We start from the raw sequence: 24008 nt of genomic DNA, 5'->3' as shown, positions 1-24008 counted from the left end.
GCTAAAAAATATACAGGAAGAACCAGTTCAATAGGATAGATACTAGAATTCTAAAACAAACTACATCGATATAAATAAAGCAAAGCAGGAGTTGAAATGATAAGGGATAGTAAAATTAAAGTTTACCAAACCGAGTTTTCATGTTCCTCAAGTTACCATAACCAGGTTAAGACTTTTTCCACAACTGCATAGCCGAATTTCATTACTTGATAGCAATGAAATTACATGAGTTTGATGCAAACGAAACATAAGACGATCCTAATATGAGGCCACATTGGAAAGAACACATAGGGTTCGATCCAACTTGCACCAAAATAACCATCCCACAAGCATTTAAACTCGCCAACTACAGAACTAGCAAAATAGTGTTTGAAAGAAAGTGCCACTACTTCACTTATTACATGCCCTTAAGGGGACAACGGCTCGAAGGTTGTAACGCGGAACCACAGTATTCTACCATCTTCAGCAGGCACACTCCTTCAGCATGTGCAATCAGATATCTCTCCATCAGGCGATCTCAGACAATTGCCATCCTGTTGTCACTCCCATCCAGCCTCCCTTGTTTGTGGAAAGGTTAACACTTGACTGAACACCTTTGTCAAGTGCCATATCAATATCATTGCCCATCAAAAAGGGAGGCCACCCCATGATGTACGGATACACACAGTTGTCAAATGTCCTTTGAAAGAGCTTCTCCAGTTTCCCTGTTTCCAGGCAGAAGGAAAGGAACCAAGAAGGCAAAGTATGTTCTCCATCTATCGACATATACACAATGCCATCAAGAACTGCAAACACTTTGAGCCTGTGCTCATAAAGTTCATCTTCTGGGATGTTGGTAGCCTGAAGAATCTCTCCCTCCAACCGTATCACATTGTGGAGCATCCACTCCTCAGCACCGCTAGCATCTGCTCTCCGCAACCAAGTGCGTAGTGTAAATCCAGCTACGGACACGATGCAGAGCTTCCCATCCTTGGTCCCCCCGAGCTTGTAGAGATAGTCCCGCCCCTTCAAGTGCTCCAGCAGATCGATACAGGAGAGTTGCAGCGTTGCAGTGTCCAGGACCACCATGTAGGCCTGTTTGGCGTGTGCCCAGTACAGCTTCCCGTTCACCTGCGTGCCACCCCTAAGCCAGTGCTTGTTGCCTGACGGCTGTGCTGGGGAGGTCACCGACCAGGGGAGAATTTGCCATTCCCTAGTGCCTGATGAGAAGACGGAAGCGCGCACCCTTGAATTGTCGTGGCAGAAGAAGACCACGCGGAACGAGTCCGAGCTCTGGTCAGACTAGAGCAAGAAGAAGTGCATGTAGCACAACTTGCCGTGATAGCCACTGGAGATGTCATCGGGTGGCGTGGGGAACAAATCAAGGGCCCGCGTGAGGGGGTTGTAGACGGCGATCTGCTCGGTGCTCCAGTTGAGGAGGAAGAGGCAGCCGCCACGGCACTCTTCGATCTTCCAGCCGGGGGAAGCATCTTCGTCGTAGGGTAACCGGGTGAGGAAGAAATCCGCGCCGCGGACAGCGGCAGCGATGTCTGGGTCGGAGCGGCAGCGGATGGGCGAGGAGGGGATGTCTTGGCCGATGGATTCGAAGAAGAAGCCGAGGAGAGGGGGCGGGTGGAGCGCGCGGAAGCGGCGGCGGAAGGCGGGGGAGGAGCGGACTGCGGCGAGAAAGCCGCGGCAGGTGAAGGCGGCGCGGACGAGGCTCGGGAGTGAGGGGAGGCGGAGGAAGATCTCGCGGAGGAGGTCGTCACCGAGGGCGTGAATGGTAGTTACGGTGGGCGCCGGGGGATTCGCTGCCGCCGATGGCTGCCGCCGCCGCCGGCGGCGGCGGCGACGGGGTGGTGCTTGCGAGGGCATGGCAAATGCGCGAAAGCGTTCGACTTCCGTCCAGCACAGAACGCAGGATGCAGTGATATACGGTCCTGATCCCTTCACTTTTTTTGTTTTCTTATTTTAGACAAATGGGCCGTTTGTTGTTGTTTATTTATGTCAGCCCATCTCATGTTTGTGGGCTGTTGCTGGGCCTTTCGACCATTTCCAGCCTGTGCCGTGGCAACGTGCGAGCTACATTGCAAAAAGTGTTAAGAGAGAATTCCTGTGTACCCCTAGAAAAAATAGTCGCCCTTCCGTTCCTCGAAATAATCATTGGGACTCCTGTAGCCACTTTAAAATTTTTCTTTCCCCTAGTGCCCTTTCCATCAAGTGGTTATTAACTTCCTCACGGAAAAGGGGTTCCATGTCTCTAATTGAACAGTTTTAATGACAATTTTACTGATGTGGTGCCACGCAAACCGTCGTATGTGAGAGGGTTTAAATAGGACTACATGATAAGGATAATCGGACTATAGTTTATTTTTTTTAAATGTCCAAATATATTTTGAAAATGTATGAAATAAAATCCTCAAATCTAGTTTAATCTTCAAAAAATATATTTTTCGCTAAAAAATATAAAACTTGTGTCATATTTTTCGTAAAATCAGTTTTCCGTCTTATGGTGCAAAGTATGGGTGGTCGGGGTTTTGTGATATGTGATCTGTAGGGATAAACTTTGCATCAGGTGCAAAGAATGAAGCTAAGGTATGTTTGCAAGCTGCCAGATTTGCATTGGATGTGGGCATGTTCAGAATTGAGTTATAGACAGATGGTGTCATTTTGAAGACTGTACTACTTATTGCTCTCTCCATTCCAAATTGTAAGTCGTTTTGGCTTTTATAGTCATAATTTTTACTATATATCTAGACATAATGTATATTTAGATGAATGACAAAAACTATGAGTCTTGCAAAGTCAAAATGACTTACATTTTGGAAGAGTAGTAGCTGAAAATATAGTTTGACATCGTTAGGAGTCCTCTTTACAGAAATTAAGTTTCTTTTGTCTACTAGTTTGGAGGATTACAAAGTCCTGTATACAACTGGCACTTTTGTAATCGAGTTGCTGATGCACTAGCAGGTGTTTGTGTTATGATGATGTATCCTCATATGTTATAGTATGTATGTAACTTCTTTGGTGAGAGCTGATACTATGCCCTGCCTCTGTTTAATGGATATGTTTTCATAAATAAATCATTTTTTTCATTAATTGTACGATTTATCAGAGCTTAGGCCAATTTCAGTGGAAGTTTCATGACTCCAGTTTCCAACGCATCCATATTTTAGAAACAGTGCAGAAGAGTTTTATCCCCACGAAACTATCCTATGAAACTTTTATCATCTCTTTTCTTAAATACGGTGCCACGTCAGCATATTAATGCATATAAAACTCTGCTGAAACTTCATTGAGACTAGCCTTACCAATACCTTGTCGGTACGCTGATCGATATATGGTGCGGGCAGACATTGGGATGATCACATTCTCCCAACAATGTGCACAAGTAATAAACGGTATTGAATAGAAGTTTCTGAATACTGGATTCTTCTACTAAAAATTGTTATCTATGAATATCCTTCGATGCAGATTATGTTCTGGCTGCATTTGTTGCACATTACCCTTAAAATGAACCGGAGGACCAATGAACTGTTGGCACAAAGGGCAGCCTTCTGGTGGCCTGCAGCATAACTATCGCTTGTCCATGAGCATACCGGATGAATAAACAACTCTACTGCTGGAAAACGAACTCACAGAAAAACGCTGTTACATCATCTGAGATGAGCGTTAATTCCAGGCACACACTGACACACATAACCATTTTTACGGTTATATAATATCCATACATGTATACTACAAACTTTTTGGAGTTCTAGAAGTACTAGATAAACCGCCTATTGGCGTATCAATCAGCCACTACATTATTACAAGCCATGGCTGACTATGGGCTATGGCATTCGAGAATGCCATCCATACATGTATACTACAAACTTTTTGGAGTTCTAGAAGTACTAGATAAACCGCCTATTGGCGTATCAATCAGCCACTACATTATTACAAGCCATGGCTGACTATGGGCTATGGCATTCGAGAATGCCGTCACATTACAGTTGTAGGTAACCCTTTCATCCGCATGGGGCAAGCTCACGCATCGTCGTCACCTTCAACAGTGTTGACACGCTCACACTCATCAATCCATTCACTATATCTGTGAGGGGGGAAAATGATTCCAGCTCAGTTTCAGTTGAGGATAAACATAACAGATTTATTACTAATTTGCAAAGATTGACAGGATTGACTTACATATCAATAGGTTCAGTGAGTGCTGCAAGAAAAGAAATCAAATCAGACAATTAGTAACTAATAAACATAAGGAAATACTGCTTAACAATTAACTTCTACTGATCCCTCTATTATCTATGTATGGTATTCCATTCGGTTTTACTTTTGATGGATGCAGTTTGGACATTCTACGAATCACATACTCAGGAATTATCATGGACACGTGAGTACATAGGAACAGCCAACCAACAAAGTCCACCATTATTACAAAGACAAGATCAGAAGCTGAAATGGTTTGTAAGTTATGTTCTGTTCCCACTTCCCAGGTGGCATGAAAATTTCACATTGCCTTGTCCATCAGCCCAATAATAAGAAAACGAATTCATGAGTTGCTTGATGCAAAACTTTCTAGGAGCAAATTAGTACAGTTCATAGAAGCTAAATTAGGAGCAACTAGTATAGTTTTATACATAGTTTCGACATACCATTAACAGTTGTGCTAAAGTTTTCCTGACAGATTCTACAAGAAGCTTCGCCAATAAGATTCTTCATGTCACTGGAGAAAAGAGAGAAATCAAGTCAAAAATTCTGAATGCAATACCAAATCCAGCATCAAAGTCTAAACAGGAAAGCTGGGAAAATGATACTCACATTCGGCACTCAACACAACTCCCATGATTGCAGAATGGGCAGGAAAAGACAGTGTCAAGCTTGTCCATCCGCTTCTTAGGAGGCGGCTTAGCAGCTGACTTTCTCTTCCCCATGGTTCAACTTCTTTTCTTCCTTCAAATCAACCCAAACCACAGTGATTAAGGATCCTAATCGACCTTAAGATGTACACTTATATGCAGTTGTAGTTGTAACTAACAAGCCACAAGGCAGCAATACTTACAACAGATGCATACAAGGAAATCCACTGCAATCTGTGCGGTGTGTAATACATATTGCACATTACCCTAATAAATTTCAAGGAATCTTTGGCAACATAAAAAGCTATGCAATACAAAACATGCATAGAAGTTACCAAATAACATATCATAATACAATACCTAACTAACAACAACTTATCAGGAAATTCTAACACAGATATTCTCTGGGACAAAACCTAAAAATAAGAACTCGTATTTGGCACAACTCTCAATCCAATCTGCCTCTTTTCAATTGCAAAAAGCAAAGGTTTAATAAAACACCTTCAAGCGGTTTGAACACAGGAATTTAAAATGGAATCAAGAAATTAGGAAAATATTTCTTGTCTGCTAGGTTTATTTATCTGAATCAGATACATAGGATTAGGAAAACTATAGCTTCTCATTCCTGATCTGTACATCCTAATATCATGTAAGAGATAGTATTTGTGCTTTAGCTATGGGAAATGGGGAAAGACATAAAGAACCGAAGAAATTTGGGATGAGTAACCCTAATCCCTAGATAACCGATTCCTGGCGCCTTCAACCACGAAAGGGCCAACCAAACAACAATTCTTAACTGTATCATCATCTAATTCAACTGAAATCCCACTCAGGACCCCCCACAACGACGGATCGGGTGGATCAGCTTCGACAATAAGCGCACACAATCGACGCAAAATACACGCTCGAAAAAAATGGAGGCAAAGCACAAGCCACAGGCAATCGCAAGAAGAACATGAAGGCAATAAAAAACAAGAGAAATGTTAAAGGAATTTTTGGGGATCGAATCTCACCTTGGGTGCTCGAAGGGTTGGGGTTGGGGAATGGTCGGGAACGGGGGAGGGGAGAGCGTTTGGAGACGACTCCTTAGTCCTTATAACGGAAGGAAAGGAAAAGTTTCGGGGAACGCGGGGGGTTTGGGATGACGTCTCACTGACGGCTAGGTCCCACCGGTCCACATAACGGACGCACCCGTCACCCGTCGGGCTCGAGGCCCATGCCGAGCCGGGTGCCACCCGCGCCGCCGCCACTGTCGCAACGCCTGCCGGCGGCGGCCTGAAGAATATGGCAGCCGCTCACGCCGCCGCCGCCGCCACGCGGCAAGCAGCGGCGGAGGCGTGTAGTAACCAACACGCGGTCCACCACGCGCACCTCGCGGCTCTCCTCAACCCTTCCGCGCGGTTGCCTCCGCTTCCGCTCCCTCTCTGCCGCCGCCACCTCCCGCTCTCGCTCCCCGCGGCCTCTCGCCTCGTCGCGTCCTTCCCGCCGCTCCCGCTCCTCGTCTGCTTCCTCCGCGCGCTCCGCCTCCTCCCCTCCTCGCCGCCGCGCCCCTTCGACTCTTCTTCGACTCCATGCATAGCGACGGCGTGGCGCCCAACGTGTACACCTACAACATCCTCGTCCGCGCGCTGTGCGGCCGCGGACACCGGAAGGAGGCGCTCGGCGTCTTGCGCGAGATGCGCGGCGCGGGCTGCGACCCCAATGCCGTGACTTACAACACGCTCGTCGCGGCTTTCTGCAGAGCCGGGGAGGTGGATGGCGCGGAGAGGCTGGTCGGCATGATGCGGGAGGGCGGCTTGAAGCCCAACCTGGTGACCTTCAACTCGGTGGTTAATGGGATCTGCAAGGCTGGGAGAATGGAGGACGCACGCAAGGTGTTTGATGAAATGGTGAGGGAGGGTTTGGCGCCGGATGGGATCAGTTATAACACCTTGGTGGGTGGGTATTGCAAGGCGGGGTGCTCGCACGAGGCATTGTCTGTGTTTGCAGAGATGACGCAGAAAGGGATCATGCCAGATGTCGTGACATTTACGTCATTGATCCATGTAATGTGCAAGGCTGGGAACTTGGAGCGGGCAGTGGCGATGGTGAGGCAGATGAGGGAGAGGGACCTCCAGATGAATGAGATCACTTTTACAGCCTTGATAGATGGGTTTTGCAAGAAGGGATTCTTGGATGATGCATTGCTTGCAGTAAGGGAGATGAGGCAATGCAGAATACAGCCTTCAGTGGTGTGTTATAATGCACTTATTAATGGTTATTGTATGGTAGGAAGAATGGATGAAGCAAGAGAGTTACTCCATGAAATGGAAGCTAAAGGAGTGAAGCCTGACGTTGTGACATACAGTACGATTCTCAGTGCGTACTGTAAGAATGGTGATACACATTCTGCATTCCAATTGAACCAACAAATGCTTGAGAAGGGTGTTCTTCCAGATGCAATCACCTACTCATCACTCATAAGGGTTCTTTGTGAGGAGAAAAGACTCAGTGACGCCCATGTACTCTTCAAAAATATGATTAAGCTTGGCCTACAACCTGATGAATTTACATACACATCCCTTATTGATGGCCACTGCAAGGAGGGCAATGTAGAGAGGGCTCTTCCTCTGCACGATGAAATGGTAAAGGCAGGAGTTCTCCCTGATGTTGTGACTTACAGTGTGCTTATTAATGGGCTTAGTAAATCAGCACGTACTAAGGAAGCACAACGGTTGCTCTTCAAATTGTACCATGAAGAGCCAGTTCCAGCAAATGTTAAATACGATGCCCTGATGCGTTGTTGTAGGAAAGCTGAGCTTAAGAGTGTGTTAGCTCTCTTGAAGGGATTTTGCATGAAAGGTTTAATGAATGAAGCTGATAAAGTTTATCAATCAATGTTAGACAGAAACTGGAAGCTTGATGGATCTGTCTACAGTGTGCTTATTCATGGGCATTGTAGGGGAGGAAATGTTATGAAAGCTCTCAGCTTCCATAAGCAAATGCTGCAGTGTGGTTTTGCTCCAAATTCAACAAGCACTATTTCCTTGATTAGGGGTCTATTTGAAAAGGGGATGGTTGTGGAAGCAGATCAGGTGATTCAGCAGTTGTTGAACTGTTGTTCCCTTGCTGATGCAGAAGCATCAAAGGCTCTTATTGATCTCAACTTAAAGGAACGTAATGTGGATGCAGTCTTAGATGTTCTGCATGGCATGGCAAGGGATGGACTGCTCCCAAGTCCAAGATGAGGGTGATTTTCGACATTCAAGAACCACCCTCGCTTTGTGGAATACTGGAGAACTGATGGTCATAGTTGTCTCACGAGTCATCGTAACACAAAAGGATCAAAATCAGTGTTACGTGGCAGGATATGGTCTGCCATAAGTCATGATGTGCTCCATATGGAAGGGCTGAAATAAGTTATTGCCTCATGCGTCATGATTATGTGAAGTGAGCAACCATTTCTGTCTCATTAACATCTCTGCTCTTAACAAGTGAATTAAATTGTGTTTCTTGATTTTGTCCTAGCAGCTTCTTGTATTGTTGTTTATAATAATTATTAGGTTAGAGAAGGTGGTAGTGGATTAGTGGTACTTGCTATTTTATGATGGATTACTTATTGTCTTTGTTTTAGACACTAAAAGATCATGATATATATAGTCCGTGAACTCACTAGAGCTTCCAAGGTGATCTGATCTTTATTCAACATCCCTGCTGATACCAATCTTTCTTTATAGAAGTTATAAAATCAGTGATACGTATGTCATATTTCTAAAATGATTTACAATGGTGTGATGAGGGTCTACTATGTAATATGCAAAACTCAGTTTCATAATCAACAATAATATAATACATTTGAAAAGTAAAGGCTGATGAAGCATTGACAACGGAAATGGTGTAATTAACTAAATAATTTCATGACCAGACACTTTTATCCTTTTTGTGCCTTTTGGGTTGACAGCAAGTGACATTCCTGTGGACTACCAGTTGATTACAATTGTTATAGTAACAGGTTCATCTTGCTTCACAGCAATACTTAATTTCATGATAGGGCAGAAGACACTGCTTCATGCTTTCTAAGTAATTACCCTTTTAATATATATTATATCAACACCTTAAATCTATTCCGCTTGTTTTGTAATGAGCAGTCTACTGTCTAGTCTAGTGCTTCTACAACCCTTTCTTTTTCTTTAGAGGGTAAAACCATAGTTTTTACGGCGGCGTGACGAGGCGCGGCGACCCACCACCTTCACACCTTTACAGCGTCTATGGCGCGCGGCGTGGCGACGCCATACACACATCGGCGTGGCGAATACATACATTATAGTCTAGGATATTAGGAAATTATATTGACAAATGGTAATGCAAATGTAGCTTAAAAGGTACATTTCATCTTCCTGGTGAGTTTAATTAAACAAAACAAACACTTCAGCACTTATCACGTTGAGGAACTTCTGATTTCTAGACTAGGCTGGGTTTCGGTTTTAAGGATCCAAACGGGCCGTTATGGAAACAGGAAAGAAATTGCGTATGTTTCCGGCCCAGCAGGCCACAGGATCGAGCCTGCCAGTCTGCCACTCACCTCGGCCCGTTCAAGTCCTAACCCTACCAGGTCACCACACCGCCGCCACGAAGGGGAGGGGGAGCAGGAGCAGGAGCATCCACGAGAGGAGATCGAAGGAGATTCCCATTCGCCCCCATCCGTCTCCCATCTCACCAGAAGCGAAGCCGGAGGAGGGAGGAAGGAGATCGCGAGCAGCCGGAGCCGTTGCCGGAACCCGAGAAGATGAAGACGTTCGACCCGTGGCCGGATCCAGGTGGGGGCGGCCGGCTCGGGCTCGGGCGAGGCCGACGGAGGGTGGGGGAGGCCAACGGAGGGCGAAGCGGACGGATTTCCAGGCGGGGGCGGGCGGAGGGCGACCGTCCCGGCGGCCGACGGCGGCGGCGGCTCGGAGGGCTGCTTGCTGTTGCGTCTCGGGCTCGGTCTCGGAGGGCTCCAATCGGCCACTCATACAGGTACCCTCACGGCCTCACGCTCACCCTCACCGTCTATTGCGCCCGCCACAGCGCACAAAGGCGCCACAGGACGCCAAATCGGTGCCACGGGGACGCCACGGCGCTATGGCGGACGCCATACACGCCGGAGCCGTGGCGTCGCCGTGGCGAGAGCCAGAAAAACGCCACGGCGATATGGCGATGATATGGCGTCGGTATAGCAACGCCTTAACAACTATGGATGTAAAACAAAATAGCATGTTTCATTGTATTCTCACTTCATTCTCTTTCTATCATAGATTTATCTTGTTAAAGTTGACAACACAGGGAAAAAATGAATTTCTGGCATTCGATTCTTCTAATTATGTGCTTCCCTTTTTTTTTCTGGGTAAATCTCCTTGTTTTGATACAAGAATATCCTGCAGGATGAAGAATTGCATGGTTGAAAGGACAGACAATTCAGTGCATGAAACACGAATGCATTAGGTATCCACCTGTGTCCCTGATGATGCAACTTTGTCCCTGATGATGCAACTTTGAGAAAAGGAATCAACAGTGGAACAGTAGTGTGTTTTATCTGCCATTGGGAGTGAAAAGCCAATATACCATGAAACTGGAGATTATCATTCGTTTCTCGCTTCTCACTTGAAGAAAGGAAAATGAAAATCAAAGCGAGAAATTCACGGAAAATGAGGAGCTTGAAGAAAATGGAACGTCAATGGCAATGAATGTATACGTGTGGTTTGCACTTACAGGTACAATTATCTAATTCACTAGCGATGGGTAACTTATTTCACAATGCTCAAGTTCCAACTTAACATCGACTACTTTTTCTATGTACCTGTAGCAAATTAAGTACCTGCGCATTAGCTCTTTTCTTGCATATATATCATATATGCAGAAGCCAGAAACCGTTGGCTCCAGCTAAACTCTTCTCATTTTTCTAATTTACATCAAATTGTATGGTGTCAGATTTCAGATAGCTAGCCACCTAGCCTTTAATCTTCTCTACCTTCCTCAGCACCTCCGCCGCCCTGTCGGCTATTGCCTTGGCCTCCTCAGCGGTGAATGGTGGCGGCAGTGTGCATGGGTCGAAGCCTGCGACGTGCCTCTCCATGGAGTCCATCATGCAGTCCCGGTGCAGGCCCTGTGCGGGGCAGGCCATGGATTCTGTGCAGATTTCCACGGCGTTCTCCGGTATGGTAGGCTTGTACCGGAGCAGCTTGGCATACTCGGTGAGCAGGTGCAGCATGTAGTCATAGATGTAGTCCATGCTCATCTCCTCCCTCACAAACTGGCTGCCCTGCTCGCCGATGAGCTGCGCCTGCGCTGGGTGCTCGTTGCCCCAGTCGACGGCGAACTTGATGGATTTGCAGATGTGCTCCCGGTTGATGGGCCAGTAGTGCTTGCCGGCGACGAGCCCCCTGGAGAGGATGTCCTGGAAGGGCGTGGTGACGAACAGCACCGGCGAGTCGCACGCCAGGATGTACTTCTCGCTCACCGACCACGCGTTCCCCTCCACGTAAACCTTGTACCTGCATCCATTGGCAGATGATCTGAGCGACACCATGGATTTGGACTTGTGAATTTCACTAGAATTTTGCAGGAAGTCTCATATAATTTGTTATAAGAAATTAAATTGTGATCGTTCGTACAGTCTGAAAATCTGAATGTGCTTACCTGTAAATGCATTGCTTAGGTATTCTCGAATCTTGGAACCCGTTTTGAATTGCATAATGCCAGTTCTACAGGGCAGTAACATAAGGTAAATTGAGATCACCATCTAACTTGTAGGTATGGATGAAAACGGATCGGATGGGAGAGAAAAAAAACAATGCCAGTGCTGTTTGTTTCTCAAGCACCTGGGTGAAGAGGCGGGCATTCCATTCTTGGCCGTTGGAGGCGTTGCATCTCAGGAGCTCGTGGCGTATGCGGTACCCCTCAGGGTTTCCCTTCCAGAACGCGTAGGGCTGCCTCTCCGGCCACCGCACGCGCTCGTTCTCCTGCCTGACCTCCTCCAGCAGCTGCGGCCACGGCCGGATGCCCACTTCCGGCCAGCCCCAGAAGGACCAGTCCGGGAACACGATGTCGAGCGTCAGGGCGTCCTTGCTGTACCGGAACACGGGCGGCGCGTCCGACGGTGTCGGGAAGTCGGCCGCGCGCACCTGGCCCGGGTCGTCGCAGGCGAACATGATGTCCAGGTCCGGGACGCGGCCCGGGTAGCGGCGCAGCAGCTGCAGGATGCCCCACTGCGTGAACACGTCCCGGGTCTGGTACGCGCGCCGGTACGTCTCCACGTACGCGCGCCCGCCCACGACCACCAGCCGGAAGTAGGCGTGCGGCCGCGCGCGCTCCACCGCCTCCCGCGTGATCCCGGCGCCGCGCCACGGCCGCAGGTCGTCGTGGATGTACCGGAAGTAGTCCGGGCACGACAGCGTCGGGTCGTCGCCGGGCGGTGGCAGCATCGTCGTCGTCGACGGTGGCAGCAGTGCTGGTGTCCCAGGGCATTCCGGTGGCGTCTCGTTGCCGCAGGTGAAAGGTATCGGCACGAGCGGCGCCGGAGAGTAGCTGTGGTGGCGAAGCCGTTGCCCGGAGCCGATGCTGACCGTGTTCCCTAGTAGAGACGGCTGCGGTGGTGCCATTCGTGCAGGGGTATTCAGAGTAAGCTTACTTGTAACAATAATAATAGTATAAAAATTCGTGTGCTGCACTGCTCGCACATTTTTTATAATCAGTTTCATTTTATTTTATTTTTGCTTTCTTAGTCATGAATGTGCCCATCTGGCCATCTTCTTCTTGTTTCAAAATATAGAAGACGTCCCCATCCAAGTCCTACGGACCCGTCTAGAACATCGCAAACTTCTCGGAGAACCAGCCTTTTCCTTTGAAAATTATGCAAACGATTACCGTGCAACAATAGAACATTTAGGCCAGATTAACACGTAATTGACCTTTTTTGCGAGAAAACACGTAATGATTGACTTAAGTTGCAACGGTGAGCAATACTAGCAGTCTCACAAAATGTAACACGAAGAAAAAAAAACACACACAGAGAGAGAGAGAGAGAGAGAGAGATTCATGCTTCTGCTTACAGCGTCGTCGAGGCCGGTCCATCTGCGCGCGCCAAGCAGAAAGGCAAGAAGGACGAAGCCGACCATGACCGATCGCACGCCCCTCGTCCGCAGCACCGTCCCCGGCGACGACGACCGCCACCGCCCGGTCGGCGCCACCACCGGGGCGGCGCCGTCTTCGCCCGGCGCCCCGTCCTCCTCGGCGATCTCCTCCTCCATCGCCGGTGGCACCAACGGCGACCCCTCCTCGCCCGGCGACGACGTCGCGGGGAAGACGGTGCTCCTCATGGCCAAGCACGATTGCACAAGCAGGCAGGAGAATGAGGGGAGCGAAAGGAAACTCTGCTGCGCTAGTCGGCTACACGAGTGGATCTTATATGTAGCTCGCCACGCCAAGTCAAACGCGCGGGAAAAACTCTCAGACTACCAATACGCCCATGCTTGAATTTTGATACAAGGATGAATGAACAACGATCGTACTGCACAAGCACAACTATATACGCCTTTGGCATGAAAAGTAGCAGAATGGCATGTGCAGATGCGCAGTACGAATGCATTTGCTATCACACGTCAGTTTTTTCAGCGAAACGTGGACTTCTGTTCATAAGTTTGGCCGGGTCGCCTCCCCTGCTTGTGTTCATCGAAAAGATGCATTGAGAATTTGAGATGGCGTCGGAGCAACAGTGAGTACCCGAGCTTAGTTCAAGACTTACCAGCTGATTAGGACGCAAAGCCCAAGACTTGACACGTCCAGAGAGAGATGGATATACTCCATTGCAATGGGATAGTGCTGTAGCGTTTACTAAAAAGCACAGGCGTATACTCATGGCAGCTGCTTTTTAAGTGGCAAATACGCATGTGATCAGTTATCCACCAATACATTTTGTACAACTAGCATAAAAAATGCTCTATACACGTCGTCGTCAAGCTTTATACACAACATCGACTGTACATTTCAATGTATAGTAAGACCTGTAACTGTGGAATGTTTGTTTTGAACAGTGTAACTGTGTAGTCTGTATGTTCGTTCAGTCACAACAAAACAATGGGGAATCAGAACTCGATCCCGCTGTTCATCTGAACCGAGAACCATGGCCGGCCGAAACCGTGGAGTGGGCCGTCTACTCTGAACACTAAGCCTGACCTTGCCGCTCCGCCGTTCAGCTTCGATCTTCCGATCTGCGATGATATCCAAAGATGATCAGCAGAGAGGAGGCAGGAAGTGAAACTTCTTCGGATGTAATGGTGGTACTGACTGGACAGACCGATATGGAGGCATATGCAGAAGGGGAAGCAGTGTGGGAGTAGCCGCAGACTATGCCGACGTTGTCGTTCGCCGAATGGATCAGTTCCATGCACACCCCAGGATGGCGGCCGCCGATCGTCGGGCATATGCTGCCCATCAGAAGAAGATACAGTCAGTTCAGATGCAATATGCAAGGAACAGGCAATTGTACTGACAAATTTTGTTATTTCTCTAGTACTGTCAAAATTAAGAACTGTGGTTGATGTAATTTGCCTGATCTGCGTTGCTGGTTGCAGCATCAGGCCAGATGTCCTCCAAGACAATGCCTGGACGATCCCCAGCGAGAGAGACTTATCCGGCCACTGAAACATTGGCACGACGCTGCCGTCACTCCTGTTCTGCAAACAACTGAGACGGCCTTTGTAAGTGCAGCAATGGCAATGCGATTGGAAAAAATCTACCTAACCCACTAAACTATTCGGAGTGGACTATTGCACCCTCAAACTACAAGGGACTGCTTGGTTGCTCGCCACCACGACCCACGCCATGAGTAAAGCTGCCACACCTGTCAAGCCTGATGTTTGGTTGATCAATAAAGTTTGGCTGCCAGCCTGCCACAGCTTTAGTACTAGTTCGTAGTAACCATTCTCGCCGCACCGTGGCGGAGGTTTTTGCCGCCACAGCTATGTGGCCGCAACAGACTTGCTGTGAACCAAACGGCCCCTAAAACTAGATTTTCTATCCCCCGAACTTTCTAAAACCGGTCAAATAATTCCAAATAGTTTTACACGGTGGTTCTACAGTAACAGTGTTTTGTCTTTTCATTTTTTTTTATTTTCGCTGAATCACAGAAAAATCATAGTAAATCACAGAAAAATCATAAAATGGAAAATTTAATTTTGTTGGACTCTACATGAGTAGATACACGGTGAACATATAATATGGTATATTTTAGTATAAAGCTTTTGTTGTAGCTTTAGATCTATGTTTTTCTGTAATTAAATGGAATAATTCAAAGCTACAGCTTCTATGGTCCAATTATGGTGAATTTTTTTATGGTGGACTAATTATTGTATGCTTGAACTGTAGTAAAAATTTCATACTCATTGGATTATGTATAACTTAGTTATAAATAAAGCATAGATTTAACAAGCATAAACCTAAATAAATCTATAACTAAGTTATACATGATCCAATGAGTATGAAATTTTTACTATAGTTCAAGTATATTGTCGGTACAGAAAGTGACCAACTGGTGAATATTTATAGTTTTGCCGTACGTTGTGATTGGAGGTGGCCTAGCACTCAATGACACAGGGTTTATACTGGTTCAGGCAACGTGCCCTACGTCCAGTTTGAGTCGGTCGGTGACTTTATTCCTGAGCCCAGGTGCTCGAAGTCTGCAGTAGGGTTATAAACGAGAAGGAGAAAGATGTGGTGTACGAGAGGTCCGGTCGGCTCTAGTCGGAAGGGCCAAGAGCGATAGGAGTTTCGCTATGAGCTAAGTGTTTAAGCTTGTACTTGAGGTCCGAACCTAGTGATTCTATGGTTGTGAGCTAGTAAACTTGATCGATCTAATGAATTTGAAGAGACTGAGCTTGAATCAACTTGGGTTAACCTGGTCTATTGGGAGAGAGCGCATCCTCTTTTATAGATGAAGGGGATGGCCTTACAAGTGAGAGGGAGAGAGTACGAATGCTTCTAAGCCTTGTTGCCCACGCCGACGGGTGTAGGATAATGGTAGGCGCCCACAACACTGTTAATGTCACTGTAGAATGTCAGATGCATGTGGGAGGTTACGTCGTCTTGTTCGGGTATGGCAGATATCGGTATCTGCTATACTGTTAATGCCCAGAGGCATGTGAGGGGTTTTCACCATGTTTACTCTGTACGGTAATTCTGGCGCCCACAACACTGTCGATGCCCAGGGGCATGTAGGGGGCCTTATCGTATGGGAGTCAATGGCGCCACAACACTGTAGAGGAAAATGTCGGCGCCTACAATATTGTTTGTGTTAGGGCGATTGCAGAGTACTGTTCCTGCAGGTGTACATGGTATGGTCCCTGGTACCGTGGTTTGACTTGTGCGCCCTGGCTTGCTTTCTCCGTTTGTCCTCTGGTCCTTTCCGAACGGGCGTCCCCGGTCGGATGGCTCTAGTCGGCTCTAGTTGCGTCGGTCGGAGAAGAGCGGCGAGCCAGGGTTTCTGCGAACATCGGTCGGTGACGCGGGGTCGGAGTCGGATGTAGTGCTTGGGCCATGCCTTCTGATTGGAGAGGCCGTCCGGAGGCGGCTGGAGTCCGAAGTGAGTGCTCCGGTCGGAGAGGTGGGCCAAAGTAGTCAACGAGCGGGCGTTGTTCCTCTTTGGCCAGACCTTCCGGTCGGTGACTGGACTGCCCTTTCGGCATGTTGTTTTAGACTCTTAGGCCGGCCTATGAGTTGCGTGCTGTCTGCTTGGGCCGAGCCTTGGCGTGGAAGCCGGTCCCCGAGGGACCCCGGGTTTATGAACCCGACACATACAATAATTAGCTCACCATAAAAATTTCACCACAATTGGATCATAGAAGCTGCAACTATGAATTATTCCATTTAATTACAGAAAAAACATAGATATAAAGGTACAACAAAAACTTTATACTAAAACATACCATATTATATGTTCACTGTGTAGATCTACTCATGTGGAGTCTAACCAAATTGAATTTTCCATTTTATGATTTTCTGTGATTTACTATGATTTTTCAAAGATTCAGCAAAAATAAATAAAAAAAAAGATGAAACCACTATTACTATAGCAACCACCGTCCAAAATTGTTTGATGGTTAATTGATCGGTTTTAGAAAGTTTAGAGGGTACAAAATCTGGTTTTATAGTTTAGGGGCGAAGTAATCCACCTTAAATAGTTGGGGTTTACGTAGACCTTTTCACAATGTGATTCCTGCTGCAATGAAGCTTGATACGCTTCGACTATCAACTGACCTTGAAAGAGAAGCTGAGCCTCTTCTCCCCCGGGAATTTCCCATGGGCTTGCAAAATCCCGCCACGGAGAGGGAGGAAAGCACGCGTCGTGAAGCCGTCGCCGGCGACGTATCTTAGTTGCCCATTTGGGAATTGCATGTCCATGAACGACTGGCAGTGTTTGAACAAAATGTTCAGTTGAAGATCGACAGAAGATAGAAAACTAAAAGATGGCAGAAACAGGGACAGAAGATCGATCGCCTAGACTTACACAAGCGAATGGGTTGAGGCATAACATGGACATGAAGAACCATCTCTTGTGAGCCGACCAATAAGCAGGGCAAACCGAGTGCACTCCGTTCTGCAAGAAGCCAAGAACAGATAGAGCTCTTGTGTTCTCAAGTAAGGCATTCATTTTGCACAGTGTGTGATTCTTGGTTTAACGAAGCAATGCTTAAATTTTTGCGCGAATCAACGCACACACGCACCTTGCGCTCGAATCCGTACCAGATGAGGTGGCGCTTGGAGAGGTGCACCGGGAACAGCAGCGTCGTGTCGCGGACGAAGAGGACCGGGCCGAGCTGCACGAGGAACAGGTTGGCACCATAGCCGGCGCCGGCGCCTGTCGGGGCAGAGCCACTGGCGGCGCCGCTGCTGCTGCTGCTGCTGTGCGACGCCTCCGCGCGCCACAGGTCGCCTCTGGCCACCACCGAGCTCTCCACGTCGTTCGTCCTGCTGTCGTACGTCGCCGACAGGTTCATGCTCCCCTGCGCCCGCGCGAACCTACCGGAGGAGCTGAGGGGGTCATCGCCGCCGCCGGTGGCCCCCTCCTCGCTGACCGCGGCCGACGCTCCGGCCGCCGATCGTCTCCTGCCATTCTTCTTGCCGACGTTGCGCCGGCGCTGCTTCGGCGCGCCGCCGCCGGAGTAGAAGGTGTCGTCGATACTGAGGCGGCGGAAGACGTCGCCCACGGCGCGTCCCAGGCGTCCCCCGGCGTCGAGCACGGCGGCGGCCACGCCGGAGAGCTGCTGCTTCTGCTGCGGCGGCGACGGGAGCGGGACGGGGAGGAACTCGGCGACGCGGCGCACGAGGTCATCGGCCGCGGCGGACATTGGCTGGTGGACACGGACTCACGGAGCGCGCGCGCGGGGCACACCCTGGTTCGGGGTGATCGTTGGCCGTTGGAGGATAAGGGGCTCGTGGCGGGAGGGAGCTGGAGAGGGGAGGGCGGAGGTGAAAGGAGTTCGCACGGACGAGGTGTACGGGGATGTGTCTTCTGTGTTGCGACTAGTTGTCTGCACGGTTCCGTGGACGCGGTCCTTGAGATCGGATGGTGGGACTTGGACACCTTTTTTTTTTCTTAGAAATCATCGCACTCTTTATTGATGCACTTGGTCAAGAGAATTACAGATGCCAAAAGATGGTTCTGAAAACCAGACATGCCTGTCTATATCGAACAAAATCAAACTCCTAGCTAGAGTATGAGCATCAACATTTGATTTTCTATTCTCATGAACAAAATCACCCAAAAGAAAATCATGAGCCCTAATCTGAATCTCCTTCACAATTTGGCCATACGGACCCATATTTCTTCCTTCCAAGCTCCTGATAGCAGTGGCACAATCCGATGCCAACCATACTGAAGTTAACATTAGATCAGCTGCCAAAGCAAGTCCTTCTGCAGGCCATCACCTCAGCAATTTTTGGTTCAGTAATTCCATCAAGAACTACTCCCGAAGCTCCCAGAAAAATACCGGCCTGATCCTAGGCTATTGCCGCCACTAATGCCTTTCTCAGATTCTTAGAAATAGCCGCATCTATATTCACCTTCATACAACCTGCTGGTGGCGGCAACCACCGTGGCCTCTGACTCTGAACTTGTGCCTTTGCTGCCTGAGTCGGCTTTGCCACTTGAGGTTCAGCAATATATTTGTTGATGAAACTATGTGTTGAAAGCGGGCTCTAGAAAATATTTTTATAGATCGCCTTCCTTCTTGTGTACCAGATTGCCCACATAGTCACCAACACCCGTATGAAATCAGCATGTGGCATTGTTTCTATCAAATTCGCCAACCAACCTCTTGAGTTCTCCTCCTGCATCCCACTGAGGTGTTCAACGATTTCCTCGCTCTCCAATATATGCCCATACACACATCGCCATATTACACTACAACAAGGAGTGTTTCCAAGAATCAGGAGCCCCATACAAAGCACAGTGCCCATGGTCTACCATATTCCGATGGTGGAGAACATCAGCCGACGACAGAGAGTGTCTTGCAAGCCTCTGTAGAAACACCCGCACCTATGAAGGCACCATGACCTTCCACAAAGAAATCCACTCCTTTTCCTCTTCTTTTCTATTTGACCTTGCTGTATTTTTTGATAAATCATGCCTCATTATAAGCATTCTATATGCAGAACGAATTGTGAAAAACTCCCTTCTTGTCATGGTGCCAAGCCCAAAAGTCCAGTTGGCTCCAATTGCACAGAGGGATATTGAGTATCACATCTATATAATCTTGCATCAAGAATTCCTAAAGTTTTGGCCGATTCCAAGCTACCGATGTATGATCAATCATCTCAGTCACAAGCTGTGGCGGATGTCGAGCTACGCTAGGTACCGGCCTCCGCATGCTGTTCAATGGAAGCCAGTCCATACTCCAAATAGAAGTGATCAAACCTGTGCCGATTCTCCTGATCAGACCGAGCTGAAGCACTTCCCTGCCCATCCAGCACTGATCGCCAAATCTTGGAGGGAGCGGAGCCAAGATTTGCCCCCAAGAGTCACCCTCTCGAAAATATACTGTAACACTCCGGTGTTATGCCAGCATTTAGGCACTGCAAATCATGCATATCATGCATCATCAAGCATCCTAATCATACATGCCTAATCATGTAAATAACAACTGAAACACTGCTTCGAAACATACGAAACATGTTCGTGAAACGTAAATGTTGCATACACTTGTTTAGAGTGGTTTTGCCCTGATTATGCTTGCTAGGTTAGTAGAACTTGTTTGGTTATGATTGTGAATCATCTAGGATTGTTTAGCACAATTTTTGGAGCAAGGTTTGTATTTAAATTATTGCCAAATTTTGCTTTTAAAAATAATTCTCCAAAATTAGGGTTTTGAGTTAAAATTGACTTTAATTTTATAATTCAAAATCTATCAAGAATTTGGCTTTGGTCATAAAATCAAAGTTGTAGATATTGAAAAATGGAACAAATTTCATTTTTACACCAATTTGTGAAAATGCATTTAAATAGCTCAAAAATGGGAATTTAATTCTGTATATTTGAGAAATAAAAAAATTCTTCATTTTCGCTTAACAGGCCGCCGCTCCGCTTCCTGGCCCACGGCCGAAGCCGGCCCGGCAAGCCTCCTGCAGCGCCGCGCGCCTCGCCTTGGCCCAGCCCAGCCCAGCGCCGCGCCTAGCCTGCCTCCGCACTCGCCCGCTCGCTGACGCGCCGCGCCGCGTCCCGACCACGGCAGAGCACGCCCGCCGCGTGGCGGCCATGCGCCGTCGACGCCGCCACGCGTCGCAGCCGGCCTGCGTCCGCTCCCACACGCCCGCCTACACCTACCGACCGCGCTGCGCTCCTCTCCACTCCATCCCGCACGCTCTCTCGCTCTCCCGTGCTCGCCTCTCCTCCCGCGCGCAGCGAGCTCACCACCGAGCGCCACCGCACCCGCCGGGCAAATTCGCCGCCCCTCCTCCACCACGACCAGCAATCGAGCGCCAACAGCTCTGCCTCACTCTCCGACACTTGGTGCTCGCGATTGTGCCGTCTTTTGAGCCCAGGTAGCGCGTTCTCGCGACTTGCCGACGTCGACCATGGCGCCGCCGTGCTCGGCCGCCATGAAACTCCCCCTTCCTCCCCTTCTCCACCCTGCCTAGCTACCTACCCGCATTCGCCAGCTCCTCGCGAACCGCATGCGCTCGCTCGTTTGCCCTGGCACGGCCGGTAATGGCCGCCGGCCCTGTTGGCCGAGCCGCGCCGCCGCGACGTCTCGGCTCCGGCATGGCTTTCGCCTTGGTGGAGCTGGGCCAAGAGGCCATGGGCCGAAGCCCTTGCCAGGCCGCCACACTCCCCCTTCACCTCGGCTGAGCGGGCCAAGTGTGGCCGTGGGCCGGCTGATTCCCACGGGCCGGCCCAGTAGCAATAGGATGTTTATTTTCAGTTTTTCTTTATTATTTGAAAAGAGAAATGATTTGGAAAATGTTTGGATACTCAAATTTGCTCCAAATCTGTTGAAATAAATTTTGCTAGGTTTCTTATCACCAGATCTACTTGGGAAAATTATTGCATGTCATTTTTGAGATACTTTTCTGTAGAACTTTATTTAATCATGGATATTGTTGATAACTTGAAAAATATGTAGAAAAACCTATAGGCTTCAGAAAAATATGATTCCAAGTTTGTTGATCTTCTTATGTAATGTACTTCCTAGGAAAAAATATGTGTCATGTATGTGCTGAAGAAAAATTTTGAGGTGTAGTTCAAGTGCCTTTAATGGCTGATTTTTGTTATTTTAGCTAGAGAGCAAACTTTGTATAAAACATGCATGTGATAATTTTTGTACAGTGATTGTATGCTATGAAGGTCATAGGAAAAATGCTAACTCTGTTGTTTGACACTTTTCACAGTACAAAGTATTTTTATGTTCATAATCATGCCATAGCTTGTTATTTTTGTGTAGGCTAATCCCCCCATTCAAATACCATGAAAATCTGATGGTAGACTACTTAGGGTAGTACTGTGCTATGATAATTTTCTAAGATTTTTCTAAGCAATAAAAATAGATGTTACTATTCAAACCTATTATTAATTAGGGTTTAATCAAGTGTTGCTTTATGTGTGATTAAGAAATTAGTGAAGCTTTGGTGTATCTTTGAAGCATTGAATAAGATGTGTTGATTTAGCATATTAGTAGTAGAAGAGAATGCAGTAGATGACATGTGCTTGTAGTATATGTTCTTGGATGATGTTGACTACCTTGCATTCAAACATATCCATTATATTCATCTCATTCGATGCACCGATTGCATAAGCGCTTACGCACATTGCATCATATAGGATCGGAAACCGAGAATCCAGTCGTCATACCCGAGGAGCCTGAGGAACAGCTTGAGGTGCAGCCGCAGGAAGTGCCCGAAGCCGACGAGGAGGACGTTGAGGAACTTCCAGAGTGCCCCGATCACCGCCCGAGCTCCTTCGAGAGAGGCAAGCCCCAGAGCATTTTCTCCTGGTTTACAATTTTTAATTAAATACTTTACTTTAATTGATGCATTACGTTCAAGAGTTGTTTGCAACCGTTGCTGCATTATACCTTGTCTACCTTTGTTATACTATATCCTTGTTACCCTAGTATCCGCAGTCGAGTCAATGCTTAGCTGACTTAGACCGGTAGAAGTCGGGTGATTTCCTGTCACCTACGAGCTATAGGTGGTTACCTGGATTTGCTTGGATGACTATGAAGTCATGGTATAACTAAGTGTTAAATGAAGTTGAGACTGGACGGAGATTTACAGAGTTTTGGACTGTAGTGCTTTCCGTCTGTGTCGATTAAGGACCGACCGTTGTTGGGCCTCAAGTCATGTTGAACGCATGCCTTACATTTAGCTGGCCGAATAAAGTACCTTCCGACCGCGAAGCTGGGAGATTATTCGGGCCGAGTAGATTGCCCTGCAGCGTACTGTACCGGAGCAGGTGTGGTAGGACACGGGGGCGAGATGATAAGACCAAAGTGCAGTCGGTCGGTCCCCGGGTACATGTGGTTCCTGGCAAACTCGAGATTCCTAGATAGTTGACTCGGTGATCAATATCTCACTTTAGCGGGTGAGTGAGGTTTGTGTAAGGAATAAATCACCAGCTGGTTAGGAATCGATTCGAATCGCCATCGCTCCTAGATAGTGAGCACTTGACTTGAGTGACTTCATCGTAGTAATGTTGATGGAACACTTGGATAGTTATAATAAATTGACATTATGAAAGTTGTTTAATGATCATTGGTTATCATTATCTGCTTAATCACATGTTTACTCTAGTATAGGTGCAAATCTAGTCGACAGGTTATAATTAATTAACTTGGCAATGATGTTTTTAGAAAGGTTCTTGGAATGCTAAAAATGCTTTCTTTGCAAATGAGTCAGTTACCCTACTATAAAGCCTTCATAATCCTTGGTGTCACTTATTTTCGGTTATGTCGGGTAAGTCTAGCTGAGTACCTTCTCGTACTCAGGGTTTTATTCCCACTTGTTGCAGATGGGTAGATATATTACGGCTACTGTATCAACTGCCTTTATCCTGCGATGGGTGATGCTTAGGACCATGGGCATGCTCATTCCTTACGCCTCGTCTGATGCTTTTGTTGGAGATGATCATTCGTTGGCACTATATTTGAACTCCGTGTGAGTGTGTGTGGTTTGAACAAATGGCTTCCGCTACTTTTATTCGAACTTGTTTTGTAATAACTATGTTTAAACTCTGATGTATCTGAGATGTAAACTTTTATGTAATATGTGATGGTGACCGCTAAACTTATTACGATCTTGGCTGGAATGGAAGTTGGTTTGAAATCCTTCGTGATTTCACGGACTACCAGGTTATACGGGATTAAGTTTGCTAAATCGTCTGCTCTGGCGGATGATTTTCTTACTTAATTTCGTATAATTGGTCGGTTCTGATACATATACCGCCTTTAAAATTCTGGCACTTAGAAATGTCGGTTCCTGTAGGATTTGACAGGCCTATTTCACCAACAAAGCAAGGTTAAACAGCTCTATATCACGGAAACCCATTCCACCAAGGAACTTTGACATGATCATATCGTCCCATGCAACCAAGCATGTCTTCCTCTTTTCCTCCTTACTTCCCCACCAGAAAATTCTCAACAGGCCGTTGATATGTTTACATAGGCCTCG

General features: G+C 47.5%; 5 protein-coding genes across 6 annotated transcripts; 1 reads left to right on the top strand and 4 right to left on the bottom strand.

Moving 5' to 3' along the window:
* Window positions 1-140: 140 nt before the first annotated feature.
* Window positions 141-2128, bottom strand: LOC136522032 (uncharacterized). Its single transcript, XM_066515812.1, has 2 exons — window positions 1317-2128; window positions 141-1199 (listed from the first exon to the last, which is right to left on the bottom strand). Exons 1-2 carry the CDS (start codon window positions 1852-1854, stop codon window positions 508-510), a joined length of 1230 nt encoding a protein of 409 aa, XP_066371909.1. The 5' UTR covers window positions 1855-2128; the 3' UTR covers window positions 141-507.
* A 1541-nt stretch (window positions 2129-3669) lies between these two features.
* LOC136521494 (transcription elongation factor 1 homolog) lies at window positions 3670-5984 on the bottom strand. 2 transcript variants are annotated; one of them, XM_066515244.1, is made up of 5 exons: window positions 5849-5984; window positions 4798-4929; window positions 4632-4702; window positions 4168-4189; window positions 3670-4072 (listed from the first exon to the last, which is right to left on the bottom strand). In XM_066515244.1, exons 2-5 carry the CDS (start codon window positions 4908-4910, stop codon window positions 4009-4011), a joined length of 270 nt encoding a protein of 89 aa, XP_066371341.1. In that variant the 5' UTR covers window positions 4911-4929; window positions 5849-5984; the 3' UTR covers window positions 3670-4008. The 2 variants fall into 2 exon arrangements, with proteins under 2 accessions (XP_066371341.1, XP_066371342.1); XM_066515245.1 differs by having other exon boundaries at window positions 4798-4925; window positions 5849-5923.
* A 125-nt stretch (window positions 5985-6109) lies between these two features.
* Window positions 6110-10374, top strand: LOC136521491 (pentatricopeptide repeat-containing protein At5g39710-like). Its single transcript, XM_066515241.1, is given in 3 exon segments — window positions 6110-6390; window positions 6393-8264; window positions 10235-10374. Coding segments are annotated over 2 exon segments (1941 nt in total). The 5' UTR covers window positions 6110-6119; the 3' UTR covers window positions 8063-8264; window positions 10235-10374.
* A 420-nt stretch (window positions 10375-10794) lies between these two features.
* Window positions 10795-13561, bottom strand: LOC136521492 (uncharacterized). The gene is made up of 4 exons (XM_066515242.1): window positions 12902-13561; window positions 11672-12436; window positions 11490-11554; window positions 10795-11344 (listed from the first exon to the last, which is right to left on the bottom strand). The coding sequence occupies exons 1-4, from the start codon at window positions 13166-13168 to the stop codon at window positions 10801-10803; spliced, it is 1641 nt and encodes a 546-aa protein (XP_066371339.1). The 5' UTR covers window positions 13169-13561; the 3' UTR covers window positions 10795-10800.
* Window positions 13562-13678: 117 nt separating this feature from the next.
* LOC136521493 (uncharacterized) lies at window positions 13679-18304 on the bottom strand. Its single transcript, XM_066515243.1, has 6 exons — window positions 17570-18304; window positions 17353-17442; window positions 17103-17252; window positions 14400-14524; window positions 14146-14275; window positions 13679-14059 (listed from the first exon to the last, which is right to left on the bottom strand). Exons 1-6 carry the CDS (start codon window positions 18191-18193, stop codon window positions 13934-13936), a joined length of 1245 nt encoding a protein of 414 aa, XP_066371340.1. The 5' UTR covers window positions 18194-18304; the 3' UTR covers window positions 13679-13933.
* Between the last annotated feature and the right edge of the window lie 5704 nt (window positions 18305-24008).

The sequence above is a fragment of the Miscanthus floridulus genome, chromosome 18 (assembly GCF_019320115.1).
Source record: "Miscanthus floridulus cultivar M001 chromosome 18, ASM1932011v1, whole genome shotgun sequence".
Classification (NCBI taxonomy): Eukaryota; Viridiplantae; Streptophyta; class Magnoliopsida; order Poales; family Poaceae; genus Miscanthus; species Miscanthus floridulus.
This window is presented reverse-complemented; position numbering and strand designations above follow the sequence as displayed.